We start from the raw sequence: 17,466 nt of genomic DNA, 5'->3' as shown, positions 1-17,466 counted from the left end.
AGTATTTAGGGTTCAAATTCCTCAGCTATCCACAAAATCCTGACCAGTTTTTCACAGAAGGAAACTAGGGGTAGAAAAGCATTGCTTGGTTTTAGTTGGGAATTTGATACCATCATGCCCTAAAGCAGTTCAAGAAACTTTAGTACCTTAAATGAACACCACCTTATTTAACTTCATCTTTGACATCCTGTCTGGTAGACCACAGATTCTCAAACAGTGATATGCCCCAGTATTGTGTGCTGGGTGCTTTGCCATTTTCTCTGTTTACTTACAATTGTGTCAACAAGCATCATAATTACATCATCAAGTGTTCAGATGATGTAGGAGTTGTGAGTCGTGATTACCATCAATTGATAAGACAGCCTACAGCTAAGAAAAAGCTTTATACACAGGTGCAAAAACAGCAATCTGTCTTCAGTGTTAGTCAAACAAAGGGACTGATGGTTACTTTCAGGAGACATAGAGGAGTTAAGCTCCCAATGATGTTAACAAGGATGTAGTGAAATAAATCAGATGAGGATCTGTCATGGTCTCTGCCTAACACTTTTTTTTTCCTGTTATAGTCAGATTTTGAGATACGTATTCGTTTCTGTTCCCTTTCAGTATGATGAGCATCTTACCCAGCTGGAAAAAGACATTTCTACAGCCCAGGAGGCAGCTTTGGATGCAGCAGATTTAGAAAGTCTTGAACCTATGACACCTGGTCCATATACTCCTCAGGTATTACAAGAATTTTACAAATAGTTTTATTATTTGTTGGACTCTCAGAATTACCAAACCATCATACTAAATTTAGTACATCTCATTATATAAATGTAATGAATTATTATTATTATTTATAAATATATCTGAAAGCATTAATATATTATAATTGCATGGTATGATTTAAGAGTACAGTGAAATTGGTTTTGTACAGTTCCTAGTTGCTTGTTCAGATGACAGGAGCTTATTTTCATTGGCTGCAGAAGAAAAAAGAATAACCATGAAGCATACAGCATCCTTTAGCAAACCATGTTGGGCTATCTGGATTTAGAGAAATTCATGTAATGTCATTTTTATTTTTCATTTATGTTTATAGCAAATAATTTCAGCAGGTTTCAATTTCTTTTTCATTTCAAAAATCAACATTGTATTAGCAGAAGGTTAGCCTGGGATCAGGTCTCCAGATGGCCAGGCTAAACAAGCCATCTGTGCTATTGCTGGGGGTGAATTCTGATTTTTTTTTTTTTTTTTTTTAAATATCCTACAAAATCACAAAGCTTCCTGTTTGTTAACATCTTGCCTAATCTCCTTTCTTGGGTGTCACATTCCATTATCTCAGTGGCTTCTTACTTTCCCTTGCAATCTTCCTTTCTATATTTCTTATTCCCTTGCACTCACAGATGCGTCATGGACGGGGGAGGTTGGGTGAGGAGGAGTCAGATGTTGATATTGAAGGGTTTGAAGAGGAGGATGACGGAAAACCGAAAACTCCAGCTCCAGTAAGAAACAGACCTCAGTGGAGGATCTTCTTGTTTTCATTTCTTTATTAAATCTTTGCTTCTTTTCTTTTGTTTTTCACTCCCAGACTTTGATTGATGTTTTGAGACCTGGTGCCCTTGCATGTAGATTTAGTATTTTAAATTACATATATTATAGTCTGAGCTTTTTGGTTTCAAAGTTATCTGTTTATTTTCATTATCTCCTAGGAGGTTGATGATGGAGAGGGAGATCTTGGGGATGAGGACGAGGAAGAAGGTTCTTCAAGACCAGCACAAGCTAGTGTGCTTTACCAAGATTTGCTTATGTCAGATGGTGAGGATGATGATGATGCCAGTGAAGAGGAAGGTGATAATCCTTTTTCTTGTAAGTGCACTTTTCTTGTGCTTTGCTCAAGTAATCTATTTGATTTGCTATTACTTGTTATGACCATCATGGAATATAAATATATGGAAGTATCCTTAATTTTAGGATTAATGCAAGAACGATTTAAAGAAAAAATTAATCCAAAACATTGCATTTAAAGTTTATCTATCTATCTATCTATCTATCTATCTATCTATCTATCTATCCATCCATCCATCCATCCATCCATCCATCCATCCATCCATCCATCCATCCATCCATCCATCCATCCATCCATCCATCCATCCATCCATCGAAACCCCCTTGCAAAGCTTGTCTGCTTTTTCTTTATTACTAACAAAATAAATTTGCAACATGGGTGAAGTTGTTAAGATAAATATACCTGTTCATTAATGACACTCGGGGATTGGTGCTTTACGTTTCTTCTTCAGTTCAAGGTGTTGGTCCTTGTGCCACCTCCTTTCCTCTCCTTTAATGTCCATATTCTTGAATATTATTTCTCTTTCTGTAGTGCACAGAATTTTAAGTATTACTTTGCATTTTCTTTAAGTGATACTTGTTTTATGAGGGCTTCTCATTTTGGAAGTAGCTGTCTGTATTCTGAGATTTGGATGAAACTGGAGTGGGTGTACTCTACTTGTCATTTTTCTGAAGTATAGAATTTTTCTTTTCTGTAGCTAAAAGCTAGACCTTAAAGGAATACCCCCCAAAAATAGCATTTTTTATGTTACTTAACCCATGTAATTGTTAGTGATGGCCAGCAATATATTTTAATTTCATGTTTTTTGCAAAACAAAGAAAAAATATTTATGATATAATAGAACTTTAATTGTGACAAATGATGTACAAAATTTTGTGTTACTCATGTCACATAATTCAAATGTCAGTTGTCCAGTGGTATGCTCAAAACATACATTACCCATGTATTTTTTGATAAAATATTATTAAATGGTTACTTCTGGAAAATCAGCACCACAAACAAAAGATAGGACTGTTGACCAGTAAATAAGGGGGGGGGGGGGGGAGCAGTTCTTGGGTTATACAACATGAGAGTTGTGAGATTTTCTTTGCTTTTTCCATTCCATGGATGTTTTTCACATTGTTATTCGTTGTACAGCTTTGATCTCCATTGGGTTCTGTTATATGCTTTTTTATCTCTGTTCAGAATGAAAACATGAGGTTAAATTATTTTTCAGCCATCACTACAGACTACATGAGGTAATTTACATATTAAAAAAATCTTGTTTGTGTAAAGTATTCCTTTAAAAGTACTAGTGTCAACGGCAGAGTGATAAAAAGTACTCAGAAGTGATACTAAAAGTCGAATAAGAGGTATAGAATTTCTGTGAAAAAAAAATTTAGTACAAGTAAAAAAAAAATTAAAAGTATCTGCTTTCTAAAGTACCATAAGCAAAAGTACATTTTAGAATAATAAGAAGTTGCAAGGCTTTGTCCTAAGTGTGATGACATCTATGGCAAAGACTCCAAGTGGGAATATATATGCCCTCAGACTGGAATGACATTTTTCTCCTACTTGCCAGATTTAAACACATATATCTTATAATTTATACATATTTTAACTGCTGTTTAAAAGCCACATTTGCTAAATCCTCCTATAAACCATCTAACTCTGAAATCATTCTAGTAGCATGGGCCATTCTGTCGCACTTTTTTTTAATGTGTTTGCTCACAATACACTTTTTAAGCACAATTTATTGATGATCACTTTAACATATCAAGACACTTCAACTTCCAAGACATGGCTGAGAACCTGGGCTTTCCAATGACATTCATCACTTCTTCCATATGTTATTTGTTTCCCTTGAAGTGTGCATGTTTACACTGTCCATGTTTTTTCCTGGTCAACAAATTGTAGTCTTCACCAATCAGAGGATGCATTTCAAGAGTTTTCTGGCCAATCAGCAAAACCAGAAAATTATTTACAATCCTGTAAGTGTATTGGCGAAAACGGTTAGTAATACATTTGTTTCACGTGAAACATTAAAGTTTCAAGTTTAATGTTTCAAGTGAAACTTTTTTTTTTTTTTTTAACACAATCATTTAATTTGCCATGGAAAATTGTGTTCTTAAACAAAGCATTTTAATAATTTTTTTACAAATATCATGCCTGTTTTTGTAGTTTAAGATGGGGTCTATGGTGCATTGCTACAAATATGGTATGAACAAAAAAAAAAAAACTTGTTACTGGATATGTTCATTTTCAAATTGAGAATGTTTTTGAGAGTTTATCAGTATATCCACAAACAAAGTATCCATGTCATTCTAAAATCTGTTTCTATGGACATTTTTATCCTAAGACCCACCTATATATATATAATTATTCTGAGGAGAGAAAATATAAAGGTGGCAAGATGACAGATATTGATTGCTTTAAAAACAAACCAGTGTTGTGCCATTTCAGCTTCTCTTGATCTTTATTAAAACTGTAAAAAGGTGAATGCTGAATATGGACTTAATAGTATTCAAGAATATTATGAAATATGAGGAATCTGAAAAACTAATAGCACATCAGCTGAAAATCTAAAGCAGTCCAAAAAAGTCTAGGTATGCATACAGTCATATCTTGTTATTTCTGATCAGTCTGCTATTAATTAATGGTTAAAAAAGTGTTTAATCAAACTTCATTCTGCTTGAGTCAGCAACTAACCAGTTACAAACCATTATGTTTTCTCAGAATTAGATCCCCCAACAATCATATATCATCTATGTAACTCTTCATAAATCTTAAGTTTGTGAAATAAATAAAATGTTATAGATTCCCAAAGAATTTTTATAAAATTTCTCAACATAGTTGTCATATGTTTTGTTGACTTACCCTTTCACATTTCTTGTTCCATTATTGTACCAGGATTTATGTTCCTGTTACTAAAGAAAAATGAGAAGTCGGTACAGTGCAAGTTTTTTTGGCCGATTTCACTTGTTAATTTCTACAAAGGTCCTTGAACGTAGCTTGAAAAAAGTCCTTTGATTCTTTTCAAAAAATCACACGGAGCTTATTAAAACAGATTCTGTTCATTTAACTTGAGACATTTCTTAATATTTTTTACACTCTAAATGACTTGTTGTTTACAGTATCTTTATTTTGAAAAATCTTTTTACCCTGTTGATCACAATAACATGCTTCACCCACCTTCATAAAAGGACGTGTCTGTCTATGTAGGAACAAAATTTTTAAAATATGCAAAACATGTAGAAGAAGATTTAAAAAATGCTAATAAAAATATCAAGGGTTTAAAAATAAAGTTGGTAACAGTTCTTTTGATATCCCTAGTGTATAATATGTTTCAGTTTCACAGTATGTACTGTATGTGTATGTACTATGTTTCTCTAAAGTGCTTATGGTGGTATTAGACCAATTGATAACATGGAAACAAGTATTGAATTACCTATAAGTTGGTAGGATTATACAGACAGATGTGAGACATGTTTCTCCTGAATAATGTATATTTAAAGCATTTATTTTATAATTCACATTTGTACTCTGCATGTTTAATCACATAAAGAGAACAAAGGTAACTTGGAAGCAATAAATGTTTGCTGTCATTGCATCTCTCCAAATTCAGGTAATATTTCAAACCTTTACTAATTTAACCATTCCTCTTTGAAGATGAGGGAAATTACCTTCTCATTGTGTATTTGTTAAGGTGTACAGGGCATATCACCATCATGAGGAATGTGTATTTTCTTTGCAACAATATTTTTTTTTCTTCCTTTGTGAAAATTCTATTTAAGCCTTTCACTATCAAGGACACGACCAAAGCAACATTACAGTCAAATTCAGATACAAGGCACAGCCACAACAAATTGAGGAAAGTAAAGAACAACCATTTTAAAATGGAAACATGAGGACTACTGAAAAACTACACTGCTTTTCTCTATTCTTCCAATGCCTAGTTGCCCAAAGGCAGTAATTGAAATGTAATTAAGATGAACGCTTAACAGTAGAATTACCAGAGCCTACAAAAAAAACTTGTAGATCCGGCCCACCTTAAATCCATTCGCACCTCTACCTCGGTGTCTTTTGTCCTGTGAATGTGCCGATTAAGACAAGCAGCAAGCAGCCTGCTGTTCCATCGCCCACTGCCACAGACCGTGCACAAACTTCTCCCAGCTCATGCCTTGATTGATTATCTGGGAGTGAAAGTTTTAGAGTGGAAATAATAGATCGTTATTTGGAACATATGCATTTCATGTGTGTTCCGTTTCTATAATAATCTGTGTAAACACATTGTTAAAACAGAAATGTTTGTCACATTTTAGTAGTAAATGACAAAATGTTGGCATAAACTATATAACGTGTGAAGCCTGAAGTCCAAAGATCAAATAAACACTTTCACAAAAGGTTCAAGGACAATACAACAGCTTCTGTGGCGTATCGGTAAGATTTGATGACTTATAATCAAGAGTCCCCGGTTCGATCCCGTCTGCCTCCTGTATTTGCCGTTTTCAGTAGTGAGCTGCTCTTATTGTTAATATTATACAGTACACACATATTTGGTTTGCGTCTGTAATAGACGGTGTACCTTTATAGGACTTGTGAAAGTTACCGTTTTTTTCTCACTTTTACTCTCTCAGTCACGATCGCGACACATACTTCCGACCTAGGGATCTGATGCTGTTAGTTTTTATTTGAAACAAGGAGTAACTGTAGAAGTGAGTGTGTTTTGAGGCAGTGGAACTGGAGCATTCCCTGATCTGGAGGGATAAAAGTTGACACACAAACGCTGGTGAATCTGCCTTCTTCGTATCTCACTGTCACTTGATTTTTTTTTTTTTTTTATTCAGTTTTATTGAGTGTTCCTGCTCACGCTGAATTAGTATGCACCTTATGGTCTATGAAAAACAGAGATATAGGTATATATGATATTTGGAATTATTCATTTTATGACCTGTATAGTACATTTTGGAAAACACTGTGGCACGGATGCAACATTATTCATATTATTCATATTAATTTGCATAATACCGCGTGTGTTTTTTCCCCGATCTTGGCACTCCCCACATGTTGCTGTTTCTTTTGTACTCCAGGACATGCAGAGGCAACAATAGTACAGAGAGGTCAGTTCAGCGCTATATGCAATCATCACATTCAAATATTAACATTTCACACACACACGGACCCGTCCTTCCTACATTTACGACATGTGTACCTGTTGCAATGCACACACTTCTCTCTATACTGTGGTTTCTATTACATTGAAAGGGCACCTGACACTGACTCAGTTTACTTTCCTGGAGAAAAGTAAAGTGTTTATAAAGTGTTTATTTGATCTTTGGACTTCAGGCTTCACACATTTTATAGTTTATGCCAACATTTTGTCATTTACTACTAAAATATGAAAAACGTTTCTGTTTTAAGAATGTGTTTACACAGATTATTATAGAAATGGAACACACATGAAATGCATTTGTTCCAAATAACGATCTATTATTTCCACTCTAAAACTTTCACTCCCAGATAATCAATCAAGGCATGAGCTGGGAGAAGTTTGTGCACGGTCTGCGGCAGTGGGGGTATGGAACAGCAGGCTGCTTGTCTTAATCGGCACATTTACAGGACAAAAGACGCTGAGGGAGAGGTGCAAACGGATATAAAGTGGGCCAGATCTACAAGTTTTTTCGTAGGCTCTGGTAATTCTAGTGTTAAATCAAAGGATTTCCAAAGTCTGACTTAACTTTAGGAGCTTTCGTTAAACCTTTCTTGTTTTAGAGTGCTTCTCAGTCAGCCTGCTTGCCCCAAGGTTTTTGATAGTATCATTTGCTATGTTTTTTTTTTTTTTTTTAATTTTAGTTTAGTAATAGTCATCTGAGGGGGCAGTTTTATTCTCTTAATGGTAAATAATGGAAAATGTTAAAATTCAGTAATTGACTTTGCACATACTTGATCTGAACACTATGGTAAAAAGAGGTTTTTAGTTGTCATCAAATCATTATTTGTTTTTGAGTCAGCCAAGAAAGAGAGGGCAAAGGACGGACAAACCTTGATAGAACCAGACAGGTGAGGTAATCTGTTACCTTTGGAAAAGTTTCTTTTGCTTCTCAGTGAAGGTCAGAGGCATGAACTTTCATTTGATTATGTTCAAGACCTCAGTAGGTGGCAAAATAATTTATTATAATTAAGCATATTTATTACTCCTTTCCCCTCCTTCATGTTTCTCATTGTACTGTAAATCATATCTGGCAAAGCAGGAGTTACTACACCTGTAGCTCAACGGTGTTCTTTCTATTGTAATCTTATAAAGATTATGAAAACAGTCCTGCAGTTCAATCTTTCTCATCTCATTAAGTGCATGCTTCACAGTACTTGACATTTCTGACTCTAAAAACTTTCTGCAATGTTTCCTTTTGCTGTAAGAGATATTGATGAAGTTGAGATTTTGAAATTGTTCTACTTCTTAATGCCTATAAGCTTATAGAATTTTCCATTTTCTTTTATGGTTGACAGGCTTTAATTAATACCATATATTCTACTGCAAATGAAAAATTACTACTTATTTGTTTCATTTTGTTCTGCAATCATACAAATAGAAAAATAGGGTATGTGAGTAGTGCCTCATTACTTAGATATGCTAATGATTGTTATTGTTATTATTTATTTTTGCATGCTTAGCTGAGGCCTTTATTCAGGGTGGCTTACAAGATGAGGACAGCACAAGCAGGATAAGTTTGTAATTACGCCATATTACTGTATCTGTTGATGCCCTGTTCTCCTTTATTATGTCAGTTGCTTAAGGAGGAAAGTGAAGTAAGATCTTAATATGTAAATTAAATTACATATAGTTCTTTTTAGGGCTGGGTGATATGGCCTAAAAATAAAATCTCTGATTTATTTTTTTTTCCAACCTACACCCAGCTCACGATTCCAATTTTTTTGTTTGTTTTTGTTTTTTTGCAAACGATGAATCTCTCCTTCAGGAACAATGAAGTGCAAATCCAAGTAACCAAATTTGGAATGAATAAATAAATAAATGTGATTCTTGAAAAAAAACACACATACAATTTTCAAACAAATAAAACATGAGGTGCTTTTTATGTCCTTAGTGCGTTTATATATTTTTTTTTATACAAGTTTTTTTGCAAGAAATATAAGCCTGTCTACTACCTCTGGCTTAAGATATGCCCTATGGCCTGTTACATTGCCATCCCCCCATATTAAAGACACTCTCTGATGAGGTACTTGTATCAGGGATGGAGAGATATTTCTTGGCCAAAGGACCGAGCCTTGGGAAGTTTGCTTTGGGGCGCTTCTACCAGTGTGTCGGCCTTTTTCAGGGGACAAGTTTGTTGCCAGCTCATTTTCAATTTCTTCTGCCTCTTGACTGTGAGGAATTACACACTGTATAGCGTAGACTAATTTGGCTAAACATTTTAAAATGTTTTACGCTTTAACATTTAATTTATGCATACAAAGGACTCGCTTCCAAAATGACACATACGCATACGTGCGGACATGCACACTTTGTGTACACTGTGTGTGTGTCTGCTATATATATATATATACAGTAATCCCTCCTCCATCGCGGGGGTTGCGTTCCAGAGCCACCCGCGAAATAGGAAAATCCGCGAAGTAGAAACCATATGTTTATATGGTTATTTTTATATTGTCATGCTTGGGTCACAGATTTGCGCAGAAACACAGGAGGTTGTAGAGAGACAGGAACGTTATTCAAACACTGCAAACAAACATTTGTCTCTTTTTCAAAAGTTTAAACTGTGCTCCTTGACAAGACAGAGATGACAGTTCTGTCTCACAATTAAAAGAATGCAAACATATCTTCCTTTTCAAAGGAGTGCAAAGCAAGCAGTCAAAAAAAAATCAATAGGGCTTTTTGGCTTTTAAGTATGCGAAGCACCGCCGGTACAAAGCTGTTGAAGGCGGCAGCTCACACCCCCTCTGTCAGGAGCAGGAAGAGAGAGAGAGAGCCACAGAAAATCAATACGTGCCCTTTGAGTTTTTAAGTATGCGAAGCTCCGTGCAGCCTGTCCTTCAGGAAGCAGCTGCACACAGCCCCCCTGCTCACACCCCCCTACGTCAGCGCAAGAGAGAGAGAGAGAGAGAGGAAGAGAGAAAGTAAGCTGGATAGCTTCTCAGCCATCTGCCAATGAAATCAACTGGGCAAACCAACTGAGGAAGCATGTACCAGAAATTAAAAGACCTATTGTCCGCAGAAACCCGCGAAGCAGCGAAAAATCCGCGATATATATTTAAATATGCTTACATATAAAATCCGCGATGGAGTGAAGCCGCGAAAGGCGAAGCGCGATATAGCGAGGGATCACTGTATATATATATATATATATATATATATATATATATATATATATATATATATATATATATATAATATAAAATATATATTATATATGTATATATAAAATATATATTTTATATAGATATATATACAGTGGAACCTTTAGATACGAGTTTAATTCGTTCCAGCACTGAGCTTGTATAGCGAATTTCTCGTATCTAGAACAAACTTCCCCATTGAAAAAAATGGAAATCCAGTTAATCCGTTCCGCACCCCAAATATATTAACATAAAAATCAATTTTCCTAACAAATAACACTGATAAATTATATATACTGTAGTCTACCTTTAATAAATAACACTGGTAAATAATATAACTGATTATTAAAAGAATCAAAACAGGTGTCCAAAGTGCAGTAGAGCATTCAATAAATCTTTAAATAAATAATCCTTAAAACAGTTGTGAAGTGGAGGTTTAAAATACACAAGAATAACAATCCTTTAACACAAGGTTAAAACGTCAAAAGAATGCAGTCTTTAAAAAACAGATGACAATCCCCGGTGCTGCTTCTCTGTTAGCGTCTCACCTGCGGGCTCTGCAACAGGCGAGACACTCTTAATGCAGCTGACCTTCTCTACACCGTCCTGCTTCAGCAGTTTGGCTCGCCTGTTCAGCTCACTGTTCAGCTACACGCGAGCCTGCACTCGCTCGCTCACTCTCCCGCACCGACTTCCTGCCTGCCTGCGCTCTCTCTCCTCTCTTTTCTTTTACTTCTTCTCCCCCTTAACCGGCTCGCGCTTCTCTATATATGCGGGGAGGACATGGCAGCTGCAGCCCATCAGCCACAGGAACAATCATGGATGTGGGCAGTTTCCCACCTGTGCACTTAAGTGAGAAACGCAGACACCGCAGATCGCGGCTCGCAACTGCTACCACGCCCCCTCGCTAAGCCGCGAGCTATACCCACAGCCTGGCTCGTGGCTCGTTACGCGAGCCAATGCTCACATTTAGATCTGAATTTTTCGCTCATACTTTCCTCGTATTTTGAATTTCTCGTATACAGAGGTGATCGTATCTCGAGGTTCCACTGTATATATATATATATATATATATATATATATATATATATATATATATATATATATATATATATATATATATATATATATATATAATATATAATGTATGTGTGCATTTTTTAAATATGCACTTGAACATAAGTTTACAAAATTAAGTAAAATTATTTTTTAAACAGATCATTAACAATTTAGCTACTATTATTAAAACGTGATAGGGTGGCACTAGTTTAAGTGTTACACCTTTGTCTAATCGATTAAAAACAAAAGACTTCCTAAAGCACATTTTAGATAAATAAATGGTGTTTTAATTAATTAATTTTGATTTAGTCAATACTTTGTCATTTAGACACTCAGTTATGGCGTTGTGCAATATGTGCCACAGTGTGTTGGTGTTGGAGAAAGTCGGGAGGGGGCAGTCTGGTTTCCTGTCATTTATGGAGCCCATCCATACATCTTTTTCCTTTTAAGTCGTGGGTAGCAGAGACAATCTTGGAACAATGAGCCCGAGGCAAAAACTATCCTTGGACGGTGTGCCAACCCTGCAAAAAATTTACGTAGGCCCCAAAGTAAAATAAAAACTTGTACAAAGGCTATAAAGATTATTTTGTGAACTTTGCAGATTCCATGTTATTTAGCTAGTTCAGGGGTGGGCAATGTCGATCCTGAAGAGCCACAGTGGCTACAGGTTTTCATTCCAACCCAATCGCTTAATTAGAAACCAATCCTTGTCAGTCTCAGACCTTATTTAGTTTTATGGCTTGTTGCTCTGCAATGTAAGGTCTTATATCATAGGATATCATCCAAATGAGTTGAAGCCTAAAAATGATAATTTTCAGTCTGTCAAATTTTCTATTAAGTGTTTTATTAAATCAAACAATGTATGATGAACCAACACAGATGTTAATGGAAACAAGCTAGATGGAGAACTGCTTTGTTTTTTACATCTTATTGTTAAAAAGGAGCCATTAAAACAATGAATGCAGCTGTTTAAGATTGAAATAAGCGATTAAGGGTGGGGCACCTTAACAATGAAGACCACTACAATGAAGCATCAGAATGTCACTTAAGCAATAAGTGCTTCATCAGCAATAATTGACTCATTAAGAAGCAGGGTTGGAACAAAAACCTGCATCCACTGCGGCTCTCCAGGACCGACATTGCCCACCCCTGAGCTAGTTTATAGTGAATTACGATCATCCAAAATAAAAAAATTGGTATTGGTACCCCTCCACTAAAAAAGAACAGACAAATGTCTCTGAAATTACTTGAAACTGACAGAAGTAATTGGCTCCCATCATTGTTTATCCCATATTCATAAAAATCACATTTTGCTTTCAAGTTTTAAATCAGGAGACTATTTCAAATAATAACACAAATGAATATGTCATGGATAAAAATGAATATTTTGCTGCACAACCTTTACAGGCAATTGCTGCAAACAAGTGATTCCTGTAGCTTTTAATGAGACTTCTGGACTTGTCAACAGATAGTCTTGTCTACTGTTTCTGCTCCAGCTGTGTCAGTTTTAATAGCTGCCTTTTCCAGACTGCATGTTTCAGTTCTTTCCATAGATGATTGATAGGATTCAAATCAGGGCTCATAGATGGCCACTTCAAAATAGTCCAGTGTTTTGTTCTTAGCTATTCTTGGGTGCTTTTAGCTGTGTGTTTTGGGTCATTATCCTGTTGGAGGATAAATGACCTGTGGCTGAGGCAGAGCTTTCTGACACACTGACCAGTATGTTTTTCTCCAGAATGTCTTGATGGTCTTGAGATTTCATTGACTGTTTGCACAATTGGTGAAATGAAATACTAATTTAAGAAAACAGCTAGTTTGCAAAATATTCTTATCCAATTATTTATAATCTTTTCTAGGAGTACCAACCAATGTGTCTAGGACATTTTTCATCTTTGTAGAATAAGCAATATTTTATCTCTTTTCGCACTTGCTTTGTTTACGCAATGACATATCAAAGACATGCAGGTAGACATGGAACATTTGCTTTTCAATTAATGAATTTTCAGGAGGTAAACAGCTCAAGGCATGAGCTATAAGGGTACCAACAAATTTGTTGAAGTCCGTAAATAATTTAGAGACCTCTAAAATCATGGGTCATCATTCAGTTTATGTGAGTCTGGAAAAAGCCTAAAAAGAACTTTTTTCACATTTCTGTATTCTATTCTGTAAATTGTATATCCGCTGTTTCTGATTTAATGATATTTGTATTGTGGGGATTCATTAAATTAAGAACCCTGTCTCTTTAATTACAAATTAGCCATGCCTAGCAAGCAAAATGTGTCCCGCTAACTATACCATGATGACAGTTTATGCAAATAACTCTTATTTTGTGAGTGTAAGCGTCAAAGCACTTAGTGAATGACAATTAGTTTTTATTTGTGCAACATTAGATTCAAGGTATTTTGTTTAAAAAAGTGAATTAAAGATGATGGATTACCTTAGAGGAAGAAAAAACATTCTAAGTAAAATAGATGCTTTAACTTGCTCCAGAAGCGCCACAAAATGTAAATTCTTACTACGTAACTTACTATGTAACTGTTTTAAAAATATAAAAAGCTGTTGTTCATAATGTTGTAATTCATGGAATCACAGTGTGTCAGCGGATCTTGAAGGACATTTGCAAAACCACACACACAGACGTGGGAAAAATGTGAACATTCCACACAGATGTTGAATTGGTGCTGGTAGCAGTGATACACACTATGCCATCATACTAACCTTAAGATGATTAGTAAAATGTAACTTTTTGTTGTTTTATTTCAGTAGTATACTTGTAGAGGAGGTCCTTAATAACTGTACTTAAAACTGGTGAAAAATTGGAAAAGGAGCCAGATGGATTGGGAAAACAGGTAGAAATATAGAAGGAGGATGAAGTTTTAGTATTAGTTGAATTATTTTAGTTGATAATTTTATCACAGAAAGAATTTTTCAGTGTCTGCATTGGAAGAAGTGATTGAACCAGATGCAGGTTAAAGTAGTTCATTAACCACAGAGAACAAAATCCTCAGGTTACCATGGCCATGCCATCTATTATTCTATGATAATGTGCCTTTATAGTGTATCTACAGTGCATCAATTTTTTTATTTTTAAACGATTTGCAAAAATCTCAAGTAAACTTTTTTCACGTTGTCATTATGGGGTGTTGTGTGTAGAATTCTGAGGGAAAAAATGAATTTAATCCATTTTGGAATAAGGCTGTAACATAACAAAAGGTGGAAAAAGTGATGCGCTGTGAATACTTTCCGGATGCACTGTATGTTAGTAAGCCCTTGATTGTTAGAGAAAGCATGGGTATGCACAGTGAGGACTTTCTTACATGACAATCTTTCAAGTTGTTGGCCAGCTGCTTTCACAGATCATAATGCTGAATTATGCCATGAAGACAGATACTTTTAAAGGAGACCTCCCTGTGTTTTAAATGACTTACTGTATCTGATGCTGAGTGGAGCAATCAGTTATAGTAATCAACAAGACTATCTAATGTGGATGGAAAAGGGAAGACTGAAAAAGGTCAGCAATAGATCCTGCAAGGATAGAAGGACAGATATTTTTAAGGTTTCTGAAAGAAATTTAACATTAACAGTTATGAGCAGGAAGTGATATTGACCATAAAGCAGTGCTTTTCATTGTCTCATTGTTCTTAGGAGACATAGGGGAAAAAATCATTAAATCAGCATTCCACATGCTATTCTTGACTCTTTAACGTTCACTAGAAAAGGTGTATAACAATTTCAAGAATCGGGTATAAATCATATAAAATGCAAAGGGTAGTGTAAAAAAAATATAGCTTTTTTTCCTAGCTTGAACATGTTGATTGGAGTACATTGTTTCACAAGGTTCTGAAGACAAATACTGTATAGTGTGTTCATGTTATGTATACATGTATAACATGTATATCATGTTACTAGTTAAAACTTCTTATTAACTACTATGGAAATTAGACTGCGAAACAGCTCTTATAGAGTTTGTTGGACATTGAGCTTTTATTTATTTCTTTCTACCTTACTCTTCAGGTTCTGTTTCATGAGTAGGAAAGAATTGTCAGTAATATTGCATTTTTAAAATGTGTTTTATTTTTGTAGCAATACATCTAAGCGAAAGTGGCAGTGACTCTGACATGGAATCAGGAAGCATAAGGCCTAAAGAGCCACATATCCACCAAGAAAACACAAGAATGGGAATGGGAATGGACAATGACGAGAGTATGATGTCATATGATGTGGACGGAGTAGAACCTTCACAAATGGAGGATAGCAACATGAGGTCTGGTTGAAAAAAACTTCTATATAATAGCACAGAAATCTGTAATTAACTGTGTTTTTTTTTTTTTTTTAAGAAAAGGACGGTAATAATTGCTTATTTAAAAAAAAATTGAAACAACAATATAACAGTCATTTTTATTAGAGTAATTTTCTTTTAAAAATGTTATTTACTACTTCTCTCATCCCAGTTATTTTCCTTTACTCTCTCAATTAGTGATGGAAGCTACGAAGATTCCCGTTCTCACCATCGTGCAGCAAGTTTTAGCAGTGCTGGAGGCTATGGCCTCAGTGAAGAAGAAGAAGATGAAGAAGAGGAGGAGGCTCGCCGGCATCATGGACCTAGTGTCCTAACACAAGTGCAGCTGAGTGAAGATGAAGATGACAGTGAAGAGTTCCGTTCTGTTGGAGGCGACAGTGATCTTGATTCGGACACGTGAAAAACGTGTGCATCTTTTTGAACATCTGCTTTATTTTCAATTAAAATATTAATTTTATTGCCTAAAGTAAAGCTTTTAAAGTTTTGCCCTAGAGCATTGTTTCTTAGTTTTGGACTGAAAATGTCATGGAATAAAACTGTATATTATAAATAAAATTCTAGTCATAGTTTGAGGTAGATAGGCATGCTGTTAGTCACACAGTATGTGCATCATTTTTTGTGTTTTTCATTGTAAATATGTATTTGTAAATATATTTAGGATACTGCCTTATTTCAGAAGTAAAGATACAACAAAAATTTAACTTCTATTTGAAAGTCGGATATCATGAGAGTGATGCATCTTTTATACTCCAAATCTGCTTCAGAGGTCATACTGTATGTGCAATATGAATTATCTTTTTATCTGCATGTAGAGAATTGTTGCGTATCTGTAAAGAATATTACAAAACGCGTTTGTTACCATTTAAAACATTCTGTATGTTTTCACAACAGTGCTGTTTAAAAGGTGTACATAATTCAGTGTTGAAATTAGGGAAGATTGAGTAATAAAATAATTGATTTCTAAATGTAGTGTAGGATGCAAAATGTGTACAAAATGTTTTGTAAGCGAAATAGCATCCTGAAGTTGTTAAATTGAAATAGTATAACAGTATGATTTTAGTGCTGAAGACTTAAATTGGTCATTTCCACTAGGTGGTGCTTGAATCTAATTTTCAGAAATATTAGGAGAATGAAGTAGGACATTGAAACCTTCAATTCAACAAGATTAGGGACACGTGCTAATATGGGAATTATTGTTATACAGCATATGTAGATATCTGCAATACTTGATATATTTACTGTTTCGTTTATCTTGCTTGTTTTTAAAATTGCACACAAGAAAAAATATGTACATTATTAAATATGTTTTGGTAAGAAGTTCAGAATAATATGTTTTATGTCTTTTGTTAGGAGGTATTGAGAGCTGCTTAACAAGCACAGCAATTACTGTTTAATTTTTAAATCTGCAAATTTTTTTTAACAATTGATTTTGAATTTGGAAGGCATTTAGATAGAAATGAAATGTATCCTTACTAGAAGCAGTTTCCTTTGTTAAAAGTCGAAACCCCAAAATAAATAAATCTAGAAATTACTGTATGCCAATACTGAGTTCATCTACACAGAAGAATGGAAACAAATTCAATACCAAATGGAACTGAAAGTATCTAAAGTGATACATAGGAGTGCATATGATTTTCACATGCAAGGGGGTGAGGTAATTGACTCTGTGAGCCATCAATTCAGTGTTTGCCCGTACAAATTCTTTCTCAGCAGACCCACTCAGTACTGCAGAGCTGGTCAAATCGAAGAGTCCGCGGATTACCAAGTTAATGTAATAGTAATAAAATATACTGTAAATCAGATTTATAATAAACCTGAATTACTGTATATAATTAGATTATAGTTTAAAGAGAAATTTAAGAGTGTTTTGGCTATTTAATAAGAACATTTTGAAAAAATATATTCAATCTTTATAAAGCATACTTGATTAAATTTAGGAGAATGCCCTTCC

General features: G+C 34.9%; 1 protein-coding gene across 3 annotated transcripts in view; it reads left to right on the top strand.

The window, feature by feature from the left end:
• taf1 (TAF1 RNA polymerase II, TATA box binding protein (TBP)-associated factor) overlaps window positions 1–15,948 on the top strand; it is a 117,916-nt gene extending 101,968 nt beyond the window's left edge. For 2 of the 3 annotated variants that reach the window (XM_028816024.2, XM_028816023.2), the window contains exons 36-40: window positions 604–720; window positions 1,383–1,481; window positions 1,689–1,845; window positions 15,299–15,479; window positions 15,693–15,948. In XM_028816024.2, the coding sequence (XP_028671857.1) occupies window positions 604–720; window positions 1,383–1,481; window positions 1,689–1,845; window positions 15,299–15,479; window positions 15,693–15,915 (777 nt within the window). In that variant the 3' untranslated portion in view covers window positions 15,916–15,948. The remainder of the gene's footprint in view (window positions 1–603; window positions 721–1,382; window positions 1,482–1,688; window positions 1,846–15,298; window positions 15,480–15,692) is intronic. The other variant, XM_028816025.2, reaches the window with a different exon arrangement.
• Window positions 15,949–17,466: the final 1,518 nt, after the last annotated feature.

Source organism: Erpetoichthys calabaricus, chromosome 12 (genome assembly GCF_900747795.2).
Source record: "Erpetoichthys calabaricus chromosome 12, fErpCal1.3, whole genome shotgun sequence".
Classification (NCBI taxonomy): Eukaryota; Metazoa; Chordata; class Cladistia; order Polypteriformes; family Polypteridae; genus Erpetoichthys; species Erpetoichthys calabaricus.
This window is presented reverse-complemented; position numbering and strand designations above follow the sequence as displayed.